The sequence below is a fragment of the Rattus norvegicus genome, chromosome 1 (genome assembly GCF_021556685.1).
Source record: "Rattus norvegicus strain SHRSP/BbbUtx chromosome 1, alternate assembly SHRSP_T2T, whole genome shotgun sequence".
NCBI lineage: Eukaryota > Metazoa > Chordata > Mammalia > Rodentia > Muridae > Rattus > Rattus norvegicus.
The window spans coordinates 48,790,315-48,817,041 of NC_141534.1; the positions used below are offsets into that span (position 1 = coordinate 48,790,315).

Below are 26,727 nucleotides of genomic sequence, written 5' to 3' on the forward strand. Positions count from 1 at the left end.
CTCTCCTCGCCTGTTTGGAAAGGAGTCTTCCATAGACAATTAGTTAAGGCCTTAAAATAAGGATGGGTGCACTTTTGCGGTGCACTGCTACAAAGTCATTTCTGGATCTGGGGAGGAGGGATAAGAAAGCTCATTTCTGGTCTAGGCTCTCTCTAGGTTAGTTTAGAGGTAGTCTTCAGCAGAAAAGAGATGTGGTGTCTTCAGAATCACACAGATTAGAAGTGATAGTTACAGTCAGTTATGAAGCTACATTTCATATCTTTTCAGAATAAAACAGAAACTATTCTAGCAGGTGCAGGTGCACAGCTGTCTCATTTTAGAAACTGTTTCTTTAGTTACAAAATATCCAGGCCTAGTCTTGAAGCTCTTTTGAAGGCCATTGTTCTAAAACGAGAGGGAGAAGTTTGGTGTAAATTGCACGTCAGAACAGAGTCTCCCTCTGAAGAAAAAGAAGGATATCTTTTCATTCTGGTCCTCAGCAGGCCATTCGGTTCTGCCACTATGCATACGGAAGTTTAGGGAGCGTGTTGCCAGTGTTTATGCTTCCCTGGCTCTTAATCATGGAGCTTATAGAAAAGTCACCACTTCCCTGGGGAACTAACTCTAGTGCTGATAGTTACACTACAGTACAAAAAGCTGTTTGTGGAAGTTTGCTTGTTGCTACACAGTTCCTCAGTCCAGCCTTCCTAAGCATGCAGATGAGCATTGTGTGTAAAGGTAACTAGCTGTACTGCTGAGCTGCTGCTGCTTCCAGCAGAGAGCCTGCGGCTGCTGCTGCATCTTCACCCTCTTCCCTCAGTTCCCTGTAAACCACTGGCAACAATTATGCTTATGTGAAACCAGTTCTGTATGGAAAAGAAAAGATGACATATTTTCTGGGTTAGGGTGTCTATTGCTGTGATGAAGCACCATCAACAAAAAGCAGATTGGGGAGAAAATATATTTGGTTTATACTTTCACATCGTATAGTCTGTCACTAAAGTAAGTCAAGACAGGAACTCAAAACAGGGCAGGAACCTGGAGGCAGGAGCTGATGCAGATGCTTTGAACGGGTGCTATGTACTGACTTGCTTAGCCTGCTTTCTTATAGAAGCCAGGACCATCAGCCCAGGGATGGCCTGGACCCTCCCCCATCAATTACTAGTTAAGAACATGCCCTAGAAGACTGCCTATAGCCAGATCTTATGGAGACATTTTCTTAATTGGGTTTCCCTCCTCTCAGACGACTTTAGCTTGTGTCTTGCTATCCAGCACACATGTGGATTGCTAAAATAACATTATTGCTAAAGGAACAACAATAACAGCAAAAAAAAAAAAAAAAATCCCCAAACCCAAACAATAACAACAGCACCTGGGCCAGCTCTAAGGGCTCTAACTCCTGATCTCTATGGCTGTCAGCACACGGGAGCACATACATACACACAACATATATAATTTTAAAAATACAATAAAATAAATCTTAAGATAAAACTGCCTTGTAGTTTATATTTCCAACTGAAAGGTGATTGAAATGCAGAGAGAGCATCGAACTAGCTACCTCCGAAGAAACTGGCACAACCTTACAGACGCTTGTGCCTACTCTCACCAGAAGAAAGAGTAGGAAGAAAATGTGGGAGAGGGCAATCTTAGAGGAAGAAGTAAATATTGGGTTTTAATTTAAAGAAAAGGAAACAGTCCAAAGTAATGAAACTTTTTGAATAAAAATTGAAAAACTAGGCCAAAAGCCAATGATATGTTTTTTACAGAAATTAATTTATAATAGTCACTAGTCATTCTTCACAGAACCATGTGACATCTTGGGGTACAGACCTGTCCTCAAGAGATATGAAGGAGACTGACCCAAAACCAGAGTGGAGTTCAGAGAACTGTGAGTGAGGGCTGTGGTTAGCGCAAGACCAATTCTGTGTGGAGCGACAGATGCTGGGCACTGGCGCCTTAGCAAAGCCAGTGTTACTGGGAAAGGTTGACCATAGCAGAGATCTGTGGGGCAGTTGCTGAGAGAAAGGAGAGTCGGGCCTAACCTGGACCAGCGAGACAAGCAGGCGCTTGGAAAGGGCTGTCGTGCCCCAGTACCAGTGTGCCTCACTCAGCTCTGCGCCTTCCTTGGCTAGGGCTGGGGGCGGAAATGGATGTCTTCCTGCACGCGGTCGCATTAGTCTCCCGTCTTGTTCTCCCGAAGCCCTTTGCTCCTATAGGCTTTATCTCTTTGGAAGAAATTAGTCATGAAAAGAACTTGTAATGGAGGGTTTGGGTTTTTTCAAATCTGATTTCACGTTGTGTTCCTGTTCTTCAGGTATCTGTGACATACTTGTTTCAAAACAGTTGCTCTCTTCAGCCATTGCTGATAGCTGGACTGCGAGAGCTTCTTCCTCTCAGTTCATCTCGGGAGTGGCTTGTCTTCCTGTGGGACCTGTCGTTGGAATGAATTCAGAGTGGACTCTTGGACCTGGTGTTTTGTTCTTTAGCTTTGGTGTGGATCTTGAATAGCAGTCACTCATTAAATTGCCAGTCTCCCTCTCTCTTTTTTCTCTTATTTGTAAAGGCTGATATGCTGTTCTCCTGGCTGCTCTCTGTTCATTCTCTAAATAGAAATGGAGTGTCACTAAGTGCAGAGGCGTGCTCTGCCCTCTGCAGATACTGCTGAGCTTCATGCACAATAACAGGTCATAGGGAGACACATGCTGTTACACAAAGCTCCCATCCTTCAGATTTCAGCTCAGGCTGCCAGAACAAAGTATGGATTGGCTGAAACACATCAATTTCTCATTTTTCTGGAGGCTGAGAAGGTCAAGATAAAGGTGTCACCCAGTTTGATTACTGGCGAGACCCCCTTTCGGTGTGCAGAAGACTGGCCCCAGGTACTCACACTGCCTTTCCTTGGTGCTCGTGGGATACAACCTGTACTTTCTCTCCTCCTAAAGGGCGCTCATCCCACCACGAAGGCAGCATCCTTGTGACACTTCCTAGACCTAACCCTTCCTACAGGCCTCATTACAATCTGCTGTCAGTCTGTTGACATCGTGTCCTCTGAAGGGGGCCAGACAGTCACATGGCAAAGACAGGAGAAAGGTGATGTGGGTACCAATGAGAATAGTAGGGCCACAGGAGAACCCACAACAGTTCAGGATCGACATATGTAAGTCCTGAGTGCTTCTGAAGAGTTGCTGTTATCTGCTACTGAGTTATTTTCGTTAAGAAAGTTTTATGTGCCAAAATGTCTATTCACTTTTCATGAAGGCACCAGAGAATATGGGAGGGGAAAAGAGAAGCATGCTTCACAGACACCATCCACAGCATTAGCATTGCTTGGGGCCCCACTCTTTTTTCCTTTGGAAACGTGCATCTGTTGAAAGTATAAGAAAGCGTGTTCTGTGCTAGTTGTTGCAAACTGTTCATTAAGTACATACCCGCCTGCCTTAGGGTAGAACTCAGGAGGTCTGTACTCTGTTCTCGCTGTCCATCTTTGTGCCCGGGTTGATAGAATGTCCTGTAGACATGCCAACGATGTTGGGTTTTTCTGTTGGCAGCCAAGGTGAATTTCCTCTTCTCCTAATAGTTCTGTCTGTATTTACCTTTAATCTGTATGTGTTGATGAATTCACTTCACTGGGGGGTAAATTTTTCCACCAAACTATAAATGATTTTTTAAAATGTATTTATATTCCATGTGCATTGATGTTTTGCCTGAAGTTACAGACAGTGAGCTGCTCTGTGGGTGCTGGGAATTGAACCCAGATCCTATGGAAGAGCAGTTAGTTCTTCACTGCTCAGCTCTTAAATCAGCCATGTTTCCAGCCCCTAACTGTCGATGATGTTTAAAGGAGTATTTGGCATGATGGGACATGCCTATTATCACAAAACTTCAGAACATGAAACAACAAGCTTATAAGTTTGAGTTTAGCCTGGGCTGAATAGACCCTATCTCAGAAACAACAGAACGGAATATTTAATGAGTGATCAGTTCATTATTAAGCAGCCATACATGTTTCATAAGCTTATTACTTCTTCCCTTGTTGTTAATTATTTACCCATATGTCTTGAAATCGCTGCTGTCCTTAATTTTAATTCACTCTTTTCACCAAGAGCTCACTGAGTATCTGAGATGCCGAGGATATAACTGCAGAGTCGGCTGTAGAGGCGCTGTCAGTGTCAGGAGCACTCAGAGAGCCCTGCTTGACTATTGCCTGGCTTCCTAAGCTGCATCTGAAGTACACATGATGAGTGGCCTGCTCGGCACACTGAGAGCCCCCATTCCCATCGGGGATTTCACAATGTCAGATCCAAGATGTCTAGCTACAGGTGGCGAATGCTCATCACGCTTCCTGGGACCCAAGGCTTTGCTTGTGATGTTTTGGCTGTGACATACTTATGCCCAGCGTGGTGGCATGCCCATTGCTACTCACAGTGAGGAGCTGACAGCTAAATCTTCCTCAGAATTTGCTAGTTCTGATGCTCGCCTGCCTGCATCCATTGCCTCCCATACCCGGTTTGTCTGTGTCCTGCCAGAGCTGTGGGATCAAGGGAAGCTCTGAGGAGTAGCCCCAACCATACCAAGCTGTTAGCTCCTCTGAGGTCCATTCCAGCATGCACCAGCAGCTCCTGGTCATTGTGATGAAGAACTTGGTGGTATCTTTGCCCCAAAGCAAACATTCAGCAAGTATATTAAGGGCATCCTCAGAGCACTGCATTAATTATTAACTCATTAATATCATCTGTAAAAAATATTCTAAACATGGAAATTCAAACCTTTTTTAGGAAAACATAATAAATAAGAATATATTAATGAGGATAAGTTTGGCTGTAGACACTGTACTCTAATCATAGGGGTTCTCAGGGCAGACAAAAGGCAAGTCCTGGTGTTTCAGCTCAGGCCCAGTTGCTTTAAAAACAAAATTTAAAAAGAGATTCATTAAACTCTTTGCTAGTGATCTGATGCTTACTAGGCTGTGAGAGGTATGCTGTATTTTCAGCAGTGGTGAGCTATATAGCGTCAGGCCTTTCCTGACTTTCTTTTGGGTCCTATCTAGTTTAAATAAAAAATTTAAAAAAAAAGAATATATTAATGAAACCCATTATTTTATAAGTCATCTAAACTAAAAAGTCACTCGTTTTCCAAATATGATAAAATAATAAATATGCTTACATGACTAAATGTATTTTCTCTTTGATCAGACATAAACATTTTCTGTAAATTAGAGAGAATTATAATAATGAATTTCTGGTGCATCTTTACTTTCCAGAAAAATCAATGTTTTCGTAGCTCCTCTTTTAGCTAGAAAAGAAACAAAAACAGTACGGAAGGGTTTTTCTGCATTTGGAAATGTATGAGCAGCATAATGTGTTCAGTATGCTGCTGGTCGCGTTTTCATGTGGGAGGGATTATTTGGTTACATTGGTTGAGTGGGAGGATCCAGTCCCTGTGAATCGCACCACTCCTGATTGTGACCATTGCCTCTAGATCTGTGAGAAATGAGATGACCGTGCACGCGTGTCTTTAATTATGTAGACGTTGTGGCCAGCTCCTCGGGCTCCCGCCACTGTGATTTTCCCATTATGGGGACTGTCACCTGGAACTGAGCTAAAATAGACCTTGTTAAGTTGCTTTTGTGGGGATATTTATCACAGCAACGGAAAAGAAACTCAGACAATCGTTGTGTTGCCGCCGCCGCCCCCCCCGCCCCCCCAGTTTTTATTGGCTGGTCTTCTTAGTTGTGCGTGTATTTTGTCCTAACACAGATTGAAATTTACTCCACTTGTTGTTCTTTGGTTACAGGTATTGTTTGGCACAGCCGATGGGCAGGTGATCGTCATGGACTGCCATGGCAGAATGCTAGCCCATGTCCTCCTGCATGAATCTGATGGCATCCTCAGCATGTCCTGGAATTACCCCATCTTCCTGGTGGAGGACAGCAGCGAGAGCGACACAGACTCAGACGATTATTCTCCTCCCCAAGGTAACCAGCTTGCTGCCCTCACTCTTATTGCCTTCAGGAAAGAGAATGACATCACTCAGAGAAGACGCTTCACCTTACACACTCTGACTGACTTACCTGAGAGCTTTTAATGCTGATGCAGGGCTTCCCATTACCCCTTTTCTCAGGATCACATTCCAAAGACTAAGGCTTTCCTAGACATAAAATGAGATCTATGTCTCCTCCTGTCCCAAGGGTTTTCTGGGATTTAGCTGCTTAGCAGGAATAAATTTTCATTGCGGATGAAAATTTGCATACTGTTAATATAACTTAATATGTGGTATGACCAAAATTCCTCACGGTTTTAGAACTGGTGGCTGTAAGAGAGAGATTCATTCTGCTATTCCAAAGAGCAGCTCTGGAGCTGGTGCTCCGTGTCCCTGTTCGTGCTCTGTCCCTCTGTAGGACTTACTGGTGTTAGTTGGTGTTAGATGCCCGAAACACGTGCCTCCCCCACCTTTGGTGGTCAGATGTGAAGGAGAATGAAGGAAGCCTTTGACAACCAGCAGGCCTCTGCCAGCATCAGGATTAGCCAGTCACCAAAATCCCTGTACTTTTTTTTTTTCCCCTTGAAGGATGCAGTATAAAATGCTAGAAAGGATCTTTGCTTACAAGGCTGTCCTCCAGCTGCAGGCTCCTGTCCACTGCATCCCCTTGAGTTGAAGCCATGCATTTCATGGTTTCTCATCAGTCCTGTCACAACGATGCATGCTGTCCCACGAAAGGCTCAACCAGTGTCATCTGTGTCTGGATGGCATGTTTCCTTTCTCCTGTCACAGAGACAAAGATGATTCCTCAGGATTTTTCCCATGTTCAAAATAAGTTATCAAGGGGGTTCAGGGTCTGTGGGCCTTAGGAGAGTGTTCAGCACCTACAAATCCACTGAGGAAGAAACTATCCTTCTCCTGATGGTCACAGCCATGATAAAGTGTTAGTTATATTTCTGCAGCCTTAGAGTAACAAGTCAGTTTCTGTGAAATGCAGATAGCTTGTCTTCAGATGGAAACCCTGTCTAGTAAGTAAGATGCAGATTTACTCGTCCTTATTTTATTAGAGGAGGAAATAGTGTGCAGAGACCAAGGTTACAGAACGAGTCTAACATAGACTTGGGCAGCAGTGAATACCTGACACTTGTCTACCCAGGGTGCACGTCTCAGAGGCAGCGGGGTGCTCTCGGGCAGCACGCATTTGCATATTAGATGTAGCAGTGTTTGAGTGCAGAGGGTATGATACACTGACACACTGGCTTAGAGTGAAGAAAAGGTTGCTGTCATGAGTTACATGTCTGCTAACCACCCTTACTGCCTGCGGGACATGACTTCAGTGCCACTACAATACCTATAGAAGCTTCTGAAGAGTTCTGGTAATCCGGGTGTTCATAGAGACTTTTACATAAAGATATTGTAATTCATTTATTTTATGTATATGGCTGTTTTGCCCGCATCTGTGTCTACACCACATGCATGCAGCACCTACAGAACCAGAAGAGAGTATCAGATCCCTGGTACTGCAGTTACAAGGTCCTCTGGAAGAGCAGCAACTGCTGGTAACCACTGAGCCATCTCTGCAGCCTGACTCTTTCTTTCCCAAGTAATGTTTGGGTGAGCCTGTTCATGGCCTGTTTCCAGACAGTTTTCTAATGCTGGCTGTGTACTCCACACATGGTAAAGTACTTTATGAGTCACATCTGGGCTCTACCCTCTCTGTAATTTGGTGTCTCCCGTGGGAAAAACTTAAGGATCTAATACTGACTGCTATGGCTGCTTATTGTTTTTGAGTGAAGCTTTTTGCTCTGTGCATTGGATCACAATTAAGAAAATACTTTCGGGGCTGGGGATTTAGCTCAGTGGTAGAGCGCTTACCTAGGAAGCGCAAAGCCCTGGGTTCGGTCCCCAGCTCCGAAAAAAAGAACCAAAAAAAAAAAAAGAAAGAAAACACTTTCATACCTTTCCCCACCATTCTTAATGTTACACAACATTTAAATAATTTACACTTCGTATCAGAAGAAATACATAATACATTAACGTGTGCTAATAAGCTCACACACGTTGTCACCCTCAGTCACCTCTGAGGCTGCTTACCCTAATCCTGTTTCTCATTTCCGCTCCTCACACTGGTGCCCTCCTGTGTGACCCTGAGTTCTGCAGCGCTTGCTTTTCTTTGTCCATCCCAGGCCAGAGTGCGGTCTGTATTATTAGACACCTTAGAGCACTGTGGGGCTTTGACTGGCAGTGGCCCCCATAGGCACACGTTTGAATACTGATGGGTCCCCAGTTGATGAAACTGTTTGGGGAGGACTAAGAGGTGTGACCTTGGAGAAGGTTATCACTGGGTATGGAATTTGATATTTTGAAAAGCCCACTTCATTCCTAGTTATCTCTCTCTCTGCTCTTACTTATACCCAAGGATCTAAGCTCTCAGCCGCTGTTTCAGCGCTGTGCCTGCCTGCTAACTCCTACCCTGTGCACCTGTGAGCCCCACATTAACCCTTCCCTGTTGTCAGTTGCCTGAGCCATGGTGTTCTTTCGTGGCAATAGAAAAGAATAAAGTAAGCCTCAGACATGGGGTCAGGTTGTGCTCACCGCCAGCTATTCACTGGGCCCTTGTGTTTCCACAGATGGGCCTGCAGCATACCCCATCCCTGTGCAGAACATCAAGCCTCTGCTCACCGTCAGCTTCACCTCGGGAGACATCAGCTTAATGAACAACTATGATGACTTGTCTCCCACTGTCATCCGCTCAGGACTGAAAGGTACAAAGATGCCCTTCCCTAACTCTACAGGTGGCACCCGTGCACACCTGCCTTCCAGGCTGGTGCCTTCCCGTATGGCTGCCGGCTTCTTCTGTGTGATGGCCCTTTTGGGCTTAGTGAGTCTGTTAACAAAAGAGCACTCTGCTAAGCTCTTCTGCTTGTCTTAACAAGTCTGTAGCTGCTCTCATGTAGAGTAAGGATTCCTAATACCCAGTCGGAGTCATAGCTCTCTCCTTTCTCCACTCCGGCAAGGATGGCTTGCTCTTGACTCTATTTACATCTGGCTGTCGCTTTACTCAAATGGCAGCAGATGGCACCAAGTTGTCCCGAAGCCCTTAGAGTTTTGGCAAGCTTATAAGGAGTTGATCATCGTGCAGTACAGTTCCTTGAAAGACCTGTGGAGGTTCCAGACTCCATGCAGGGCAATGATAAGTGCTGCTACATTGCTGTGAGGAAATGTTTTCACAAGAGAAAACTTACTGGACAGAGATACTGCGACGGTTCTGATTGTGTACTTCAAGGTTACTAAAGACAGTGTGACCTTGGTAGTTTTTTGTTTTTTTTTTTTTTGTTTTTTTGTTTTTTTTTTTTTTTTTTTTTTTTGCAAAACAACAATCTTGCTTCTTCAGGAATCACTGGAGCAGAGTAGAAAAAAAAAAAGTGAATTCTTCTTGGGCTGGATCTGGTCCTTGATATTACCGGGCTTCCTGCCATCTGAATGGGGAGACAGAGAAGACCTCTGAGCACTAGCCACTGTCTTAGCTGACTGTCATGTAGTCTTTGCCATAGCAGCAGCTGCTGCTTCTCTGGGTTCTCGAGGAACCCCGGGATGTGACGAGTCATCTGTGTACACCCCACTTGGCAGTAGTCTATGGCACCTATCTGCCCTGCCCACACACTCACTACGTCTGTTTCCTAATTAAAGCCTATCTTTAAGCAAAGTGTGCTTGTTCTTAGGTATCCCATTTTGCTGCTTTAGAACTGCACTGGTAAGGAATTAGTCTGAGAGCTTCCCCAGGACAGACACTGTGCAGGGTCTGTATTCCTGCCTGCTGCACGGAGCCCCTCTAGGAGAGCAAGTGTCTTTCCTTGCTGGCAGACTTACATCTCTTGGCTGTTTTCTACATGGTCTGTCTTCCATTAACAATAGGACCTACCCTTATAAATTCTTCCATGTCGCTCCTAAAGTTCTAGTTTTCTTCTGTTTTTAAACTTTTAACCATAGTTGTAGAATCCTCAATTTTTTTCTCTATCAAAAATCTGGTTATGGTTCAAGATAATAGAATTACAATTTCATTCCTGTTTATTCTTTACAGATTGGTTTTTATTTTCTTTTACCTCCTTGCTTATGAAAGTTCTTGTCTTTTTATTTATCTCTGTTATCTACTTGTTTATCTCTCTAACAGCTCCTTAAATATATTATTTGTGTGTCTATTAACACCTTTAATGCATTCTCACCACGTGTGCATTATGGGAATAGGAAAACCTGTATTAGTCCTTTTAAATGTGTTGTTTTTAACGTGTGTGTGTTTGTGTGTGTGTGTGTGTGTGTGTGTGTCTGTGTCTGTGTCTGTGTGTCTGTGTGTGTCTGCATCTGTGTGTGATATTATAGTCATCAGTTATGAGAATTCTAATTGTGACCTTCCCCCCACACACCCCCCCCCCCCGAGACCATTGGCTGATATCCATCCACGACACAGGGTTCACGTTCAGGGAAACAGATCAACTGTACTCAGGGTGAATCAAGGAGTTGGGAAGGGGTTAGGAATACCCAGATCATTGGCAGAAGGCTAAGGCACTGAGAAGCCTCATTGGCATAGGGAGGCACTGCAGGAATCTCAGGGGCTTGCTCATCGGGTTCTCATCTGAGGAAAGGAAGCTGAACCTGGGATCTAACCAAGACTACGTGACATTCGTTGCATTCCGAAAGTTATGGGGGTTGGGGGGTCAGCTCCCCAGACAAAGTCAGAAAAGGAGAAGCCCTGCTTATAAAGGGAGTCCACCATTTTCTGAGGAGCTCAGAAAGCTCCTTAATTAGCAGGGCCACATCTAATGTGCAGTGATTTCAGTTTTCATGATGTTGGAGCTGGGGATAGTTGTCCACTTGTGCTCTCTTCATGATTTCTGTCAGAGCCACCTGAGCTAGTGTCACCCCTAGTCACTGTATGTAACCAATTTTCCTATCTTGGTGTCAGAACATTTGTTTCTGAGCTGACATCAACATGGTTTAGATTCAGTCTTACATGAGGTATGTATGAACAGCAGCAGTAGTTCTCGTTTATAAATTTTATTTTTAATCTATTATCTTACTGTCTATTAATAAATAATGGAAAGAAGCAAGCAGCACAAGGCTAGAGGTGCTTAGTTGCTACTTTATCCTAATTCTGTGAGAAGGACTGGTAGACAGATACTCAGATTCTGCAGTTCAAGATTACTAAAGATGCTGTGACCCTGGTTCTTTGGAAAACAGTCTTGTCACTCAGGGTCTTCATCAGAAGGCTGAAGAGTCTCTGCTCCCCTTGGTCTTTCCATACTGTCTCAGAGAACTTTCCCTGGGGAGGACGGTAACTCCTGATGCCCCTTATCAGCAGCACTTTAACTCATGTAACACACATGCAGATATCCACACCACCTGGCCTCCATGACCCGCCCTTTTCTGCAGACTCTAGAGGGGACGTCATGGTGTCTGCTGTCACTGTGCCGCTGTTGCTGAGGGAGCGCCATCTTAGGATGACGTGGGCTCAGTAATTTACCCCCAGCTTCTGCCTAGTGCACAAGGAGCAGGAGATGGGCTTTTGGTGTGATATCTGCCCCTCCCCCTTTTTTCTTTTACTTAAAAAAATATGCCTGAGTCATGAGTCGTTTGTACTCTGGTGCAAGCAGTGGCAGCAAGTTTCTAGGTAGTACAGGTGAGTCCAGAGGCCCTCCCATTTCATCCACATGTATCAGGAAACAAGGTGTGCTTCCATCCGCCTACATTCCCCAGCAGTGCAGACGCCCCGGCCCAGCACCCAGCACTTCTAATGACTGAGCCGTCCGTCCAGTGAGGTCTGCGGGGATCATGAAGGTTTTGGATGGGTTCGTAACTGTGTTGCCTCCATCTTTTAGTCCCGACTCTGTCCTGTGAGTGTCTGGAGGCCATAGAATAACCTCAGGCGTCATCTTCTGCAATAGCATCTGCCTTCTTTGAGACAGGCTTACTCATTGCCCCAGTGCTCCCCAGTTAGACTAGGCTGGTGGGCCAGTGAGCTGGAAATTCACCCGTCTGCCAACTTCCTAGCAGTAGATTACAAGCACGCCCCACCACATCTGGCGATCACTTGAGTTCTGGGGACTCAGCTCAGGTCCTAATGCTTACAACACTTGACTGTGTGGACTATCTCTCCAGCCTTTAAAAAGGGAAAGAAAACCTAACAACAAAAACTTTCTCTTAAAAAAATCAAAACAAAATAAAACCATTTTTCCTATGATTTTACCATTATGCAATTACTAAATTGTGTATTTTCCCCTTTTCAATCATTTCACATACACATATCTTTTAGTTAATAAAGAAGCAAATGTTTACCATAGAAAACTGTGTTGACTGTTCCCTTTCTGCTGAGTCTCAGCTACCTCTTTTTAAAGGTCTGTGAGATTGGCTTATGGAATATTCTAGTTTTCCTTCTGTTGATGTGTTAAATACTTACCAAAAACAGTTAAGGGAGCTAAGAGTTATTTATACTGCATTTCCACATCATGATCCATCACAGAGGGAAGTGAGCACGGGAACTCAAGCAGGCACATGAAGCAGGAAACCGGGAGGAATGCTTTTGCTGGCTTGCAGACAGGCTTATACTTAGCCGGCTTTTAGAAAGCCCAGGGCCCTTGCTTGGGTAATAGTACCTTCCACAGTAGGCTGGCCTTTCAACATTAAGCCTCAGTCAGGACAACCCCCCCCCACACACGGACATACCAGTAACCCATCCCTCAGGTGAGATTCCCTGGTCAGATGACTCTCAGCTTTGTCAAGTGGACAGTTAAGATAACCAGGACAAAGAGAACAGTATAAATTTTTCTTTGCGTAAACTGCTTAAAAGGCCCAAATGTGCGAGGCCTGACATCACTGAGAGAAGTAGGTGAAGCGTGAGAGCAGACCACCTAACAATGCCTTGCAGCGGCTGGCCCCGTATGGCAGAGCTGCAGCCAGAGCGGAAGGGGACTTCAGCACAGCATTTTCCGTCTGTATAACAGTATCTTCAGAGATTTAAGAACATTATTACCGGGGTTGGGGATTTAGCTCAGTAGTAGAAAGGCCCTGGGTTTGGTCCCCAGCTCCAAAAAAAAAAAAAAAAAAAAGAAACAACAAAAAAAAATTATTACCAAGAATCTTGGAAAGAAACATTGCAGGTTATCTTTTAAAGTGATTTGAGCATAATTTGTTTTTTTTTTTTTTTAAAAATCCCAAAAGAAACTATGTCCTGATCACACCTAGGCTTCTAGCAACCCAGTGAGTACTGACTTGTATTCTTGTTTCCCCATCAGCTATGACTGCTTCAGATGTCAGTCTCAGGAGCTCCATCCCTGTAGAGAACTTAGTACCTTGGTTACAGGGGAAATCCCAGGTGGATTTTCATTGGTTGTCAGGGCTCGTGAGGTAATCGAGTACACTGTGTTCAGGACAGCTGAGCCCTGCTGAACCTCAGAGAAGCCTTTGCTTCCCACTGTATCCCTACAAGCTCTGTCCTTGCCAAAACAAGGAGGACTGTGTTCATAAGGAGTCTATCCTTTAAAAGAGAAGACCTTACCTTGCTAGATGACAGCTCTCAGTATGGCTCTACACCTGCATGAGTGATATCCCTGGGGCTTTGTTCCTAAAGACAGACTCATTGTCACCTCTAACACAGAGACTCCTGGAGTTCTCAGCACTGCTTCCCTTGGCTCTGAGAACTCTGAAGGCATCATGCATCCAGGCCAGTGCTGCAGATGCAGCAGCCTGCCTGCTAGTTTTTAAATACACTTTGTATCAAAAATTTACAGAATCTTCAAAGAACAAAAGAAGGAAGTGTGGCACAGTCACCCAGCCAGTAAGCAGGGTGGGTTAGATGAGGGCCTGGGGAATATTGCCAGCCTTCCCCCCACCCTCACCTCCACCCAAGGAGTGCTGTCGGGGCTGTCTTGTTGCTGCTTCACTCTGACTTTCTCTAGTATCTTTGTGTGCAGAATTCTATCGTCCAGAGACGATCATTTCAGTCCCACAATCATGACCACGCTTTTCTCTAGACACAATCTGGATCAAATGTGCTAGCGCACTGTGCATATGTCCTCTAGGCCCTCTCCTGTCGAAAGTCTTGTTAAGCAGAAAATTTACTTGATTTTTTTACTCTTATTTTCTGGTTTGATTTTAATTCATACGAGAAATGCTATTTACGATAGTTGTATGATTTCAGGTGCTTACAGCCTTTTCTGTTGTATGTCTGGAGCTGTTAAGCTGTTTCCTGGTTTCTTTTCTGTTCTCACTTAATGAGAAAGGTCCAGGAGGCTGCCTCACCTCAGGGAGTGCCCTCTAGCTTCTCCAGCAGGTGAAAGACCTTAACGACTACAGAGTCTTTCCCAACACATGGAGTTTGGTCACATAGGTATATGTTGGACACTGAATTCTAGCCCTGGGTTCTAATCTCTGTGACTGTCATCAGAGCCCCTTCAATGATTTAGTTCAACCTCTCTACAAAATGGATCTGTAATTCAGAAAGCTGTGTAATCAATAGTAGTTTGAAGGCATTGAGAGAAGAGAAAGAGCTTGTGAATCTTATTAGTACTAATAGGTGTCTGTCTGTCCGTCTATCTATCTTATCTATCCATTTTATCAGCAAGAGACAAGTAGTCACTTATACTAGAATAAGACAGCATTCACTAGCCATTTGTAGGTAGGCATCTCGTTTCTAGGATGAAGATTTCCCCAGGCATGCTACCTGGCACTCAGCAGGAATGCCTTCGTTCTTTCTCTATCCCATATCATAAGTGTCCAGCAGAAAGTCAGCTCTGCTGTGTACACGTGCATCCAGGGCCTGAACTTTATGCCCTATGGTCCCCAAATATCAACTACTAATTGGGGTCCACTTCAGTCTATTTTTTAATCGAAGAATTTATAAATAAACTCTTTTAGTTACCTGTGAGCATAAAGGAAGATCCCATAGTAGGAAAGCCCTGAAAGAGCAAGAACACGACTCAGCCACAGGTCTTACCTTACCTAGGAGTAGTCCACCATTTTATTGTGGGCTGATGGTCCTAGAGGTACATAGTCAACATTCCAGCATTTGTTTATTTACACACACACACACACACACACACACACACACACACACACACACTTTAATACTTTAATAATTAGATCTTGCTACTCAGCCCAGGCTGGCCTTAACTGACCCTTTTGTCTTCGCCTACCAAGAAGCTAGGATTACAGGCACATGCTGCCATACCTGGCTTTAACTTGGAGGTTTTCTTGGAAATGGTTTTCACCCTGAATTAGTTATGTTCCAAAAGAGCAGCAGTCCCCATCCAAATAAGTACCTGTTCTTAGAAGAGCATTGTCACCTTATGCGGAGTATACCTTCATGAGTGAAAGAAAGGCTGAAGAGCCTCTGTTGGCTGTGTTTAGGAGTTGTGTTTTAAGCTGCTGACGACAGAATGATATGGCTGTTGAGGAGGGCTGAGTCCTCATGCTAACCAAGCCTTCCGTGTGGTTGCAGAGGTGGTGGCCCAGTGGTGTACGCAGGGCGACTTACTGGCAGTGGCTGGGATGGAGCAGCAGGCCCAGCTCAGCGAGCTGCCCAATGGGCCTCTGCTGAAGAGTGCCATGGTCAAGTTCTACAATGTCAGAGGGGAGCACATTTTCACTCTGGACACACTCGTGCAGGTAAGAACACTGAAAAATGCAGCGGTCGCTCTGCTCCATTTACGGTAAATAATCCTAAGTTAGTTATTCTTACTGTAATAATCGTAAGTTATTCTTACTGTAATAATCGCAAGTTAGTTATTCTTACTGTAATAATCGTAAGTTAGTTATTCTTACTGTAATAATCGCAAGTTAGTTATCCTTACTGTAATTAGCTTTGGCAAGCTTTATTTCAATCTTTTTTCTTTCTCAACTGATTCTTGGCCTCTAAGCCAGGGAATTAGGGAAGAACACAGCCTTTACCTTTTAATCAAAATGGAAATAAAGCATTCAATTCCATTTTGAAATCAAATGAGTAGAGTTAATATAGGGATCTGCTTCAGGAAAAACCCAGAGGTGAGTGAATTCTGGGTCTTCACATAGTCATTTGCAAGGGAATTTGGCTTTGTGAGTTCTTCCAGTAACAAAAATGAAGTTTACAAGAGAAAAGTAGAAACAGAGAAGCACCCTAGAGTAGATCTCAGAGGGCAGTATTAGACTGCACGCTAAAACCCAGAGCAAGAGGGAAAGGCTTGTCAGAAACAAACACTGTGAGGCAAAGCCATGGTTTGCTACAGAGCCTTTTCCACAAGAGTCTCTGGCAAATTGTCTTCCTTGCCCTGGTGGAGACAAATGGAAGTCCTAGGTCTGTGCAGCACAGAGTCCTCTGTTTCTGTGAGTCACACCCTGCGCCCTGTGGAAATGAAGTCAGACAGCATGTAGCTTGTTTCACCAAGCATGATACCCATCATGCAGTGTCCATCTACGTTGCAGTGCAAAGGGTGAATTTGCCTGCCTTTTTATGGCCAAGTAGATGTCCTTATGTGAACTAATACGCTTTGTTTGCCTACGTATACACCCATGGATTTGAGTTCCCTTCACCTTTGGCTGTTGCTTTGTTTTATGTGAGACAGGGTTTCTCTTTGTAGCCTAGCTTGGCCTAAAACTTGATGTGTAGACGAGGCTGTTCTTGAAATCACAGAGCTCTCTCACTGCTTCCCAAGTACTCGTGTTAAAGGCATATGCCTCCATACCTGGCTGACTATTGTGAATAACGCTACTGTGAACATGGCTGTACAAATATCTCCACCCTTCTCCATGTTCTTTTGGATATGTACCTAGAAATTCACTTCTTGGTCGTGTGATCGTTTTTAATTTTTCTGCTGACCTACCATTTTCCATTGCTGCTGCTTAGTTATACATTTCCTCCCACCTTTCTAATTCACAATTTCTCTATCTTCCTAAGTGTTATCTTCTGGGTGTTGTGCTTTTATGGTTTTTGACATTGGTAGTAGCTGTCATAATGGGTATGTTGCTCCTTCCTTGTGGCTGTGATCTGGGTTGAGTGACACTATACTGAGCCTCTCACTCTGGTGATTTGTGTATTGTTAAAGAAATGGCTTTTCAAGTACTTTGCTCGTTTGTAGTCAAGCTGTTTTGTTTTATTCGTAGGGTTTAAAAGTATCATTGCCAACGTTATATCTCTGAACAAATAAGTACATATCTGATCCTTAGGAATCCAGGCAGAGCTGATATTTTGAGAAGTGACTGTGTGGCTGGCATAAGCCTTTAATGACCATTATGTAAGAAGTAAGCAAGGAGAAAATATTGGTGCCTCTCACCAAAACTTGAGAAGCCAGTTAAAGGAAAATACATAGATAATTACAGATACTGGCTCTAGATTTTGAATTAGAATTGGCTTCTAGATGCTGTGGTAACAGGGATAAAAGGAGTACTTGCTTTTTTTTTTTTTTTTTTAAGATTTATTCATTTATTTAATGTGAGTGATTGCACTGTAGCTGTCTTCAGACACACCAGAAGAGGGCATCGGATGCCCATCACAGATGGTTGTGAGCCACCATGTGGTTGCTGGGAATTGAACTCAGGACCTCTGGAAGAGCAGTCAGTGCTCTTAACCACTGAGCCATCTCTCCAGCCCAAGTAGTTGCTTTTTATGGGGATTTTTCTATGTCTGGCAGTCCCCTCTCTTGACCTCATTCAGAAATTTTTTTTTGTTCAGTCTAAGACACCCTCAGACTTTTCATGGCTGTTCATAAAGGTGATGTGAATGGACCCATGCTTCCATCGGCAAGCTTCCTGTCCTTTAGGGCTGCACACTAATGCAGAAGCACCTGAGGGATGAGGTTCTCTGAGTGTCAGAGCTCCACCCAGGAGTCAAGTCAACCTCACTTCTAATCTCTGGATAGTTTCCTGACTTTGGGTTGGAAGTTCAACTGTGTGTCTCGTGTGTGTGTGTGTGTGTGTGTGTGTGTGTGTGTGTGTGTGTGTGTGTGTGTAGAACCTGTGCTCAGTCAGCAGCCACAGGTGCAGAGGGGACAGAACGCCATAAAGAATGTTTAGGGAACTGCATCAGCCAGCAGGGTAGCAGGTGAATGTCGACATGGCAGAACTGGATTTGGGGGTTCTTAGGTTAAGTGGTCTCAAAACAGTGAAGCTATACCGTAAAGGGGTTTTCCAGTCTACCAGTGTTTCTGGAGTCATCCGTATGTTAAGTGTTCTTCTGAGACAGCAGTGGTTCTCAGCTGTCCTATCGCTGGTACCCTTTAATACAGTTCCTTCTGTTGCGGTGACCCCAGCCATAACATTATTTCACTGCTACTTCTTAACTGTAACTTTAGTGCTGTTATGAGTTGTAATGTAAATACCTGGTCTTCAGGATATCTGATGTGACCCCATAGGGCTCACAACCCGCAGGTTGACAACCTCTGCTCTAGCTGCTCGAGATGTTGCTGCAACAACCAAACTAGTGAGCAACAGTATGTTTTCTGAAGTAGATAAAATATCGGAACTGTAGCTGCAAGGCATACAAACAAAATAAGGAGCGGGAAGTAACTTGAAACAGGGAAGTAAAGTTTATAAACAACTAAAACACAGGGGTGGGGCCGGAAGGAGGAAGAGGGAAGAAGAGAAGAAAGAAAAGGAAGAGGAGGAGGAGAAGAAAAAATAATGATAAACACACCTAAGAAGACAAGGTGGAAAGTGGACTTGGTGACAGCACACCTCGAGGACATGCAAAAGAGAGATTGACTGCAGCCAGAGCCGTGAGCATAGTAAGGAAAGGAAGGACAGCTTCAGTGGGAGTCCCTCACAAACTGGGATGCAGATAAAGTGGATGAAGCAGGATGCAGAATCCATGTGGAAGCTGGAACATGATGGAGGGTGCTATCTCCCCCTTCCCAGAGTCAGGAGGAGTACTCACTGGGGATGAGGATGAGGAAGGTCAGTGTAGCTTCTGGAGAAGGCTGTCTTATCGTCACAGCAGACAGAGGGCAGCACATACAAGGCAGAGCAAGCATGCCAGCTGGGGTCCCTTCCCCTCATACTAAAACCACTTGTGCCTTCAGGGAACCTCTCTTCACGACTCATTCTAATCCCAGTTACCGCTCAAAGGTCTTAGGTCCAAATAATAATCACATCATAAAACTTTGAGGGTTAATTTTCAACATCTGGGGATACACTCAAATGCGTCCCTAGCCAGCAGATAGGAGAGGATGGGGAGGGTTTCAGTCATTCTAAGTTCATAAGACTTTTGTGTTTAGTTGGATGTGTGAATTCAGGACTGAGACATACCTCATGATCCTGTCTTGGATACATGTCCCATTGGCATTCCATTTCCTGGACATAGAGTGTCTTGCTCTGCTTCCTCAGTTCAAAGAAACTTATCCCTAACACCAACATGATAACATGCTGTTTTAAATCTGTCCAAAAGACTACGGCCTCCTCTCTGGACCCTTGTGGTGTGTCACGCCTCTAGTGTACAGTGCTTTAGTGTCACTCCCCCAAGCCAGAGCCATGCTTCCCTTGCTGTCCGACTCCCCTTGATGCCCAGCGTGGTCTGCAGGAGTGCTGCAGCTCCGCTTCTCCTGCTGCTGTCTACGCAGACTTCTTGGAGGTACACCCTTGGTTGTTCCCACGCAACCGTGATTCTTCACTGTCATTCATTAACCAGTGCTGTCGTCTGTGAAGCCTGTTTGTCCTGCCTGTCCTTCTAGCTTTTTCTATAAACATGTTTTTGTTGTTGTTGTTCAGTAAAATAGCCTTTACTCAAATGGATTAGGGAGAAAATGGGGTTCTTTACTTACTGAATGCCACATAGTTGATTTCTGAGTTGGATAGTACACATACTTAAGACTGTTTGTGGTATCGGAACATCAGCACTTAGGAGAGGCAGCCCCTTGTAATAAGGTAAGCACCATTTCCTGGTCTGAGCCAAGATCTGTAGTTCTCCCGGCTTATTAGCTGAGCCTAAGTTACCTAGCCCTCTGAGTCTACGCTCCTCAGTTGTTAACTTGAACAACAGTGCCTGGGTGACATTGAGAGGACTCTGAGCTAATGCATATAGGTACTTACTTACTGACAGCAGAATAGAGCCGGTTATAAAGATGTGCTAATGTTGTTAAATGGGTAGCTAGTGAAGCTTGTGTTTAATTGAAAGTCTGGGTTACTAGTATAAATTTTTGGTATAAATAAAGGAGACATATGCTTCAGGTAACTTTATAGCTGATGTGTAATTAGCTGCTATACAGAAATAGTTCCATGGAAAGCAGTGCTAGAGGGAAGGGGCAGGAGCCTGCCTTCTGCAGCTCAGCCCTGCACTGCATCCCTGCACTGCTGGCATGGCAGGTCTATTCACCAGTCAAAAAGGGACAGAACATTTCAGGAAAGAAGTCACTTCTGCAGCCAGCTCCAGTGTGTCAGGCTGTACAAGCTGAGGACTTGAGCACTCAGTTAGGGTACATGGGGGATAGGATATAAAGGTAAAAAGATGCACAGTTATCTTTCAAAGTAAGCTTAAGGCCTGGGGAGTTAGCCCAGTATCATGTGTTTCCACAGCGGGATTCCCAGTACCTCCAACAAACAAAAGAATAAGTTTGGTGGCTCTAGAATCACTGTCCTAACATGCAGCTTCAGAGTTTAATGGTCACGTACATGCACACACATACACATGTGCACACACACACACGCATATGCAGTGTTGTTCTACTGTCTTACCAGCAATGGTTCTACTTGCTGTGAGTTAACAGGTCTCTCCCTCTTTCAGTAGTCCAGCCTTTATGGAATCATCTCCTTGTAGCAGCTCAGCTTGAAATGCTCTTGGCTCCCTCAGACTTGAGGTCCTGGATCCATAACTACTAAGTGCATGATCTTCTCTGTTGGAGGAGCTGTGGCCCAGCCTCATGGATAAAAGTACAAGATAAATCACCTTCAGCCTTGCTTTTTGCTTTTTGAAGTTGAAACCAGGATTAGCTGACCCTAGGGGCTATGTTAAGGAATTGTCTTTATGTGTTCCTTTTATCTTAATGTTTGTCACTAAAGTGTTGTGAAAATTCTGTTTCTGCCATTCATATAAAAGATCTGACATCTCCTCTTGTGATCTCTGAAGCCCTGGAGACCTCATTAAGTCAGCGCTCTATGAATCTGGATCAGCATGAACAGAGCTCCCGTTTCTCCATCTCAGCCCTCACCTCTTCCCACCTTGCTCTGCTGGTGTAATACTGTTACTTGGATAATATTCTTGAGTTGGACATTTATTTCAGTAAAAGAAGTTTCTAACATACACACATTTGGATTGCAGCTTGTGTTTTCAAAGATCCTCAGTCCTAGACTCTTCCTTAAGAACGCTGCTTCCCCAGCTTCTCCCCTTTCCAAAAAGACGTCTACTTCATTCCTGGCCATTGTTCTGAGGGTAGTTGAGAGCAGTGGTGACCTCATTCCTGGGTCCCAGAAGCACCATGGTACTACCTTCTCCTGTAATCCTCATAACATCCCTGTTCGACTCACGAAAGTTAAGAGGCTTAGAGCTGGGGGCTAGTCCCCAGTCTCATGACTCAGAGCCCCACATCAGTGTTAACTTGACCCTGACGTGCTGTGCCATGGAAGAGCTGAGAAAGGTCACGTGGTCTGCCTCCTTATCACCCCCAATTCACGGACACCGCCACTGGGTAAACTGAGGATGCAGATGGCCGCTGTGCAGTAAGAATAGATGGGTGTACCCTTAGGTGTTGCTGCGCTTTGAGGAAACATTCAGACAGAGCTAGTATTCTCTGCTGTGCTTTCAGATACCAACATTATCAAAACGGCCAAATGACTGTATTTTGCTGAGACAAGTTTAACTGTGTGCCCCACCCCTTATGTGCCTTCTTTCTTTGGTAGCGCCCCATCATCTCCATCTGTTGGGGCCATCGGGACTCCCGGCTGCTTATGGCCTCAGGACCAGCCCTGTATGTGGTTCGTGTAGAACACCGAGTGTCCAGTCTGCAGCTGCTGTGCCAGCAGGCCATCGCCAGCACCCTTCGAGAAGACAAGGATGTTAACAAGCTGACCTTGCCCCCTCGTCTCTGTTCCTACCTCTCCACTGCCTTCATCCCCACTATTAAGGTAGTCTTCCCCTTCTGTTCTCCCTTCCTAGCCTTTCTACCCCAAGGGACAGAAGAGGCGGGGGAGGGTACCAGAGGCAATGCAGAAACTTCCCAGTTCTCCATTAGAGTGCCTGGGGATGGCTACATGAACTTTTCAGAGTCCCGTTTGTTCTTATGTATCTGCAGCCTGCCTGGATTCCTGTTAGTGTCCTGTGGGCTTTGCTCCATGTGCCGGGCTTCCTTTCTCATGAGCAGCTTGATAATTGTGTCAACCTGATGGTCAAAGGAGCAAAGCGTTGATTTAGTACTGACAGTACACTGAGTACTTTATGAAGACGGTTCGTTTCGTTTCATCTTCCCACACTCTTAACATTGTTTTCTCTTGATAAAGCAGGAAAGAAGTTTATGTGAGGGAAATAACTTGTTCTGAAGCAATTAGGAAGACAGTTCTCAGGCTTGCTCTCCTCTCCGCTACACTGAGTGGGACTCCCACATAGTGCAGACTGTCTGTTACCCAGAAAATGCCTGTAAAGTGACAACATGTGAAGCCGCTATTCACATGAGGCTTTCTATTGTACTCTCAGGACCTTTACTATGTCTCTAGATTGACTTCTTGATCACTGTTCTCCTAATACATTAGAGTGTTAGAGTCTGATGGATCTTTTTATCTAAGCTGCCATACAATATTGATGATATGCTAGGAGTTTCAACTCTTGGGTGACATATCAGGAAAAGTAGGTGTCAACACTGTCACCGGTTGTAGTTCATTATCTGAAGTAGGCCCTCACTTGCTTACTGTTGAAAAGCCTCCACAATTCTGAGTGATCGTCTATGGCATGTAGTTGGCCTCTGCCTGGCCTGTACTCTGCCAAGCATCTGTGACAGAAGCCATTCTGCTCTGTGCCTGCTCCTTTTCTTTCTGGGATCCAAGATCTGCTTTTTCTTCCCGTGTCCTGCCTCTAGCCCCCAATTCCAGACCCCAACAACATGCGAGACTTTGTCAGCTACCCATCAGCAGGCAATGAACGACTACACTGCACCATGAAGCGTACAGAGGATGACCCGGAGGTCGGGGGGCCCTGCTACACACTCTACCTGGAGTATCTGGGAGGACTTGTACCCATTCTCAAAGGGAGGCGCATCAGCAAACTGCGGCCAGAATTTGTCATCATGGACCCTCGGACAGACAGCAAATCAGGTAGGCCCTTTGCTTCAGGGACTGAGACCCCATTCTTATGTGGTTGTGAAATATCACCCTTAAAGTCATGCAAAGAAAATGCCAGTTTCTGAGGCTGTTTCATGCTGGTTAGTGTGGCACACTGTTGACCTTCTCCCCTTCCCTGGCTCCCACTTCAGTGGGCAGTTTTCTAACCTTGCTGGGAGGTTTTCACAGCCCTCCATGCATATCAGGTTGAGGAAACATCAGCTCCCATCCCAGGGAAAGCTACTACTCTAGGCCTTCTGGCCCTGAGGACAGCCCTCACAGTCTCCTCACCTCAGTACTACAATCAGGTACTTAATAGTAAGTCCCTGTCTTCCCAGAAGGGTGAAGAGCTCAGATTTCCAAGCCTGCAGCCCACCTTCAAGCCTTGTACTTTTGCCTCTGCCCTGCTAATCCACTATTTGGTTTTCCAGTTAGTTCTAGTAAAAGTTTCTTACAGAGCCATTATCGTCCCAACATTATTCTGCTCTTGTGGGCATCAATGTTCAGACATATTAAAGGTGCCTCTCTGCAGGATCTAGACTGTAGGCCCCCACAGGAAGGGACTGTGAGGTTTTTTGTGCCAGTTAGTTGCCAGCTAAGTGTACATGCACCTATGGGTACCCACAGCTTAAACATTCTGCAGCCTCCTGTGACCCACCACAGAAGAAGGCACAGCATTGACCTTGGTGTCCATCACCTGTCATAGTGTCCTGCTTGGCACACTGCAGTCATCATTCTCAGGAGCCTCCTTGCGCTGGAGGGAGGAACTGGTCATCTTTGTAGCACTGGACCTTGAGGCAACATTGTTCATATTGCGTTTGTTTCACTAGTTAATACTCTCCACTTCCTAGTGTCAGTTCACACTTTAGACTCTTCTTTGTCCTTTGTTGTGTCCCTGACACTGCCATAGCGTGTGTGACCAAGGTCTTCTTAGTTCTTAAAGCAGTGGCCATGTTTACTCTCAGCCTCACCTGCTGATGCCAGTATTTTACATGTCTGCGCCATGTCCAAGGCATTACCACAGCAACTGGGGTGGTGTTCACCACCACCACCTGTTCCCATATAAAGTTAAAAGCAATAACCCTCAGCTTTAAACCGTGAGTGTTTGTCATCTTCCTTGACTTTTGATTCACATGATCAGCTAATACCAAGGGTAGAGGGAACAAGAAGAAGAATGCAGTCAGGAGGGAAAGGACAATAGAAAATTGCAGGAAATGGCTTCACGGAGACAGCTTACTGATTGGAGGGGTGTGAGCCCAGGTTCCTCAAAGACTGCATACTCCTCACTGTGTATCTTGCTCTCTGAGGGATCTTCTCCAGGCACAGCTCTAAAAACCCAGTCCAAGACTGAATATTAAGATCTCTTGAGTGAAGAGCTTGTTTACTTCCCCCATGTGCCTGACTCCCCTCTGCAGAGGGGGCTGCAGCCACCCAAGGCTAGACTTACCTGCCTGGCATGCCTAGTTTTCCTAAATGTTCCTCCTTGCCAGCCCACACCAAATACAGACTGCTTAGTTGCTAACACATCTTTGGGAAATGAGGTATTTTATCTTAAAGTTTTTATAACTAAAAAGTTATGAAGTAAAGTAAATCTACAAACAGCAAGTCAGTGCCTACCTACTCTGTGTGGTACGTGAGCCCCTTATGAGCCTGCCGGAGCACAGGACAATGTAAGCACTTGAAAAATTCATCAAATCTAAACACCTCGTGACAGACATAGAAGCTGTGTCATAAGGCACAGTATGACTAATTGGCAACTCAGTGGTATGTACAAAGTCACTCAGAGGATGGAGGTGACATGCAACCTTGGAAAGACGGGACTGCCACATCATGACAAGCGATTAACCCTTCCTAGCCTCCACAGCATTATTTCTCAACATTGGCCTTTGGAGCAGCACAATGACAAGCACCTGAGAGGTGTCCTAACTCCCAGTCGCTGGACTGCTGCTTTCACTAACTGAAGAGGCCTGTTGTGGGGCCAGAGGCGTAGCTTTGTCGTCGTACAGTGCTTGCTCGGCACACACAATCCTGAGTTCAGTACCCCATAAACTAAGTGTGGGGTAGCATGGCCGTACCCTTACCTTTCAGAATTACAAGTAGGAAGAATTTAAGAATAGACATGTCCTCAGCTGTATAGCCAGTTCAAGACCATCCTGGGATAAGCACAAGGCAGGACTATGGGGATGGGTGGCAAAAAGCATGGGTATGAGAGCAGCAAGAGACTTCTGGCACTATAGGGTGTCTACTTGCAGTTCTGTGCTTGACCCGCTGTATTCTTTTAACCCTCTGTTCTGAGCTTCTAATCTCTCTGATGGCCAACTAGCAAAGTTACTAGGAATGGCTTCCATGTGATGTACACACAGAGCCACCCAAATCTGCCACTGAAAGTCCTCACTGCCCAGAGTCTCCCTTTCAATGCTGCAGGGCTCAGCTATGCCAGACAGGATTGTTAGGCCCTAGACTGCCTGTGGCAATTCTAGAATTGTCATTCTAGACAGGGCTGCCCAGACTGCAGGGACCCAACTCAGCTAGATGTAGATTCTGCAGGCCTGGACTGGTTGGGCCTTCCAAAGCCAGAAGCAACTTCCAGGGAGTCTGTGGGTGACCCTCAGGGGAGCTTTCCAGTCGAGAATGTTCACACAGACTAGGTGCTCACCTGGTGTTTTGAGGCTCAATAGTAAAACTTTCGTTTTCATCTTTTAGGATAATAAACAATTTTGTATATTTCCAGGGCACTAAATAATCAGCCATTTTAATAACAGTAGAATAAATTGCCTACTTCTGTTTAAAAAAGAACATAAAAATTATAAGAGGAAATGGACGGCTTCTTTATATTTTAACCTCTAACCTAATGAGGAAGCTGTAAAGTCAGGCTGTACAGCAGTAACAGGTTGCTTACCCCCTATGGTTGGTGCCTTACAGATGAGATCTATGGGAACAACTTGATTTCTACTGTGATTGACAGCTGCAACTGTTCAGACTCCAGTGATATTGAACTGAGTGATGATTGGGCTGCCAAGAAGTCTCCCAAAATTTCCAGAGCTAGTAAATCGCCCAAACTGCCAAGGTAACAGGCTTCCCTTTACTGTGTCTCTCTTCAAGATGTAACGTTGTTCTAGATACAGAGTTCAATTCAAGCTCACTGTGATAAGGGTTCTGAACCTCTCCAGTCCAGATTGCTGCCTAGTTCTAAAACCTTTTCTACCCAAATAAACATGTTGATGAGAGTGCCCAGTTCTCTGCCTGCAACGCCATCTGAAAGAAGGCAGAGGGCTGTGTCACCACCTGGGAGAGTGCGGCCTCCCTCTTCTTGCTGTCATGGCTGTATGACTAGCAAATAAGACCTTTCTGTGGACAGTAATGGACAGACAGAACCTCACCGAGAGCCTTGCTTGTTGACAGTTCTGTGATGGCATGCAAAGTCAAGGTGATTTACACACCACCCTAGACTTGCTCAGATGGCCGTCTCTCAAATATCTGGGCAGTAGAATGACAGAGGTGCCGTCATTT

The 26,727-nt window shown here is 45.0% G+C and overlaps 1 protein-coding gene across 1 annotated transcript in view; it reads left to right on the forward strand.

Moving 5' to 3' along the window:
- Tulp4 (TUB like protein 4) overlaps positions 1-26,727 on the forward strand; it is a 130,378-nt gene that overhangs the window by 85,207 nt on the left and 18,444 nt on the right. Inside the window, exons 5-10 of the mRNA NM_001109137.2 lie at positions 5,773-5,953; positions 8,589-8,723; positions 15,449-15,615; positions 21,808-22,032; positions 22,977-23,211; positions 26,140-26,284. Of these exons, the coding sequence (NP_001102607.1) occupies positions 5,773-5,953; positions 8,589-8,723; positions 15,449-15,615; positions 21,808-22,032; positions 22,977-23,211; positions 26,140-26,284 (1,088 nt within the window). The remainder of the gene's footprint in view (positions 1-5,772; positions 5,954-8,588; positions 8,724-15,448; positions 15,616-21,807; positions 22,033-22,976; positions 23,212-26,139; positions 26,285-26,727) is intronic.